The following is a 1,868-nucleotide window of genomic DNA, read 5'->3' as shown; positions in this document are numbered from 1 at the left end:
ACAAGCCGGCTCACTTCAGAAAGCTGCAGGGAGTTCACGCTAATCGTCCTCCACTAAACGTTGTTTCCCCGAATAGCCGCAATAACAGTGAGGTCGAAATAACCAAGAGCTCTCCTTTAACATTACATTAACTTTGATTAGTTTCCCCCAAATAGAAAAACTCGACTTTCAAATGCAACAAAACACTTAAAAATCCATCAGCGCCTCAAAACACTGAGAATAGTTGGTAACAGTTTGGGCAGAAATGCATCTGAATGAAACTCATGAGCACATTTTGGATGTAAGAGAAGGTGGGGCTGTCTGCACACTTAGTCAATACAACAATTATTTACTAAGTGATAACACTTTGGATCTGAATACACACATACTGATCAGTTGTTGCAGTGTGGTGGAAGTGTGCGCGATCTGCAACGAGTTTTGACTGTTTTGGATGGCTGCTGTTGTAATAATGTGCCATTTATTGATGACAATATCCAAGTTTAACACTGAATATAAATGTCTTTTAACGCAGCTCTACATTACGTGTCACCTGAAAGCAACAACCGTCTCCTTCCCCATCGACTCTCAGCACAAAGCCTGTTCATACTTGACTGAAGCCAGAAGGTTAGCGCACACAAACATAACTCTGATACCCATAATGGATAGGTGAGTGAAGATTTTTCTGTGTGTGTGTGTTTACGGTGCATTACCACGACTCTAATGCTACGAAAAGCTTCGCTCAGCCCCTCTAACCAAATCCACTCTGGGCCCTGGACAGATGGGTGGCATCAGGTGGAGACAACAAGGTGTGTAGCTGCTGTGAGACCAGCTGCGACGAGCGCAGACACAAAAGAAGCCTCGCGGCAGATGCTGGTACGGTTTACACAAGCGTCGCTACATGACACTCTGGGATGGATCCTGAGCAAACTAATCCAAGGGGGAGGGAGAAAGTTTGATATTGTGTCCAGTGCCATCATGAGAAACATTTGCTGGGTATTTTCTGTTCTTTTGGCGTCTCTGTGAATGCAAATAAGTTGATTGTAGCTGGTGTGAGACAAGCTGAGGGGTCACTTTTCGTTCATTTGGAGACCCCCCAGAGGAAAATCTAGCAGACAGATGAGCAGAGGGTCCACCCATGTTTAGATGAGCTTCCTTGCTTCCATTTGGCACAGGCGCTGTTTATGTGGAGGATTGATTCGGAGTTAATCCCTTTAATTGTCCAACCAATCAGTCGTGTCGGGAATGGTTGACTCAGCTGGCTAAATGCGCTAAGAAGATTTTTATTTTGTTGTCTTTTTTTTTTTTTTCCCCTGCAGCTCTGCAGTGGGAGGCGACGGCCGCCCTGGGCCCCATCCTGCTGGAGGAGGACGCTCTGCAGACGGAGCTTCCTCCACAACCGCTGACACATGAAGTGACCGAAGCTGGTGAGACGCATAACCGGAAAACGCATTCCAATCCGCTTTTACTTACCTCTCCTAATTGCTAATTGCTGTAAACTAATAGAAATGTTTGTCTTGTGCTCCTCAGCCTCGGATTCGTCGATAGCGCTGCTTTGTGTCGTCGGAGCGTCGATGGCCGTGGTGCTGCTGGGGTTCACGGGGGCTGTGATTTGCAGCCGACGACAGAAGGCTGCTGAGTACTCTGTTTGCACCTGATTAAAGGCAATAAAACATTTACAACCAAGCCTGAGCAAAGCTATAAGCACCATAGGTTTGTTTTTCACTAGTAGCCTGAATTTAAGCCTGAATTTAAGCATCTCTGACTTTGATCAAATCCAGGTTTTGTTTAGCTAATCCTTAGAAATGCTGGTTTTCTTAGTTTCTCCATTTAATGGGATCTACAGTGTGATGCTTGGGTGCTTCTACCACTTCAGGTTAAGTGTTTCTGGG

General features: G+C 45.6%; 1 protein-coding gene across 1 annotated transcript in view; it reads left to right on the top strand.

Moving 5' to 3' along the window:
• Positions 1–1,656, top strand: part of LOC103357371 (zona pellucida sperm-binding protein 3-like) — a 7,096-nt gene extending 5,440 nt beyond the window's left edge. The window contains exons 8-11 of the mRNA XM_008281914.1: positions 512–603; positions 758–852; positions 1,296–1,403; positions 1,507–1,656. Coding sequence (XP_008280136.1) covers positions 512–603; positions 758–852; positions 1,296–1,403; positions 1,507–1,634 — 423 coding nt within the window. The 3' untranslated portion in view covers positions 1,635–1,656. The remainder of the gene's footprint in view (positions 1–511; positions 604–757; positions 853–1,295; positions 1,404–1,506) is intronic.
• The last annotated feature ends 212 nt before the right edge of the window (positions 1,657–1,868 follow it).

Source organism: Stegastes partitus, unplaced genomic scaffold, assembly GCF_000690725.1.
Source record: "Stegastes partitus isolate 25-593 unplaced genomic scaffold, Stegastes_partitus-1.0.2 Scaffold250, whole genome shotgun sequence".
Lineage (NCBI taxonomy): Eukaryota > Metazoa > Chordata > Actinopteri > Pomacentridae > Stegastes > Stegastes partitus.
Note: the sequence above shows the minus strand (reverse complement) of the source record. Positions and strands in the feature narration are given on the sequence as shown.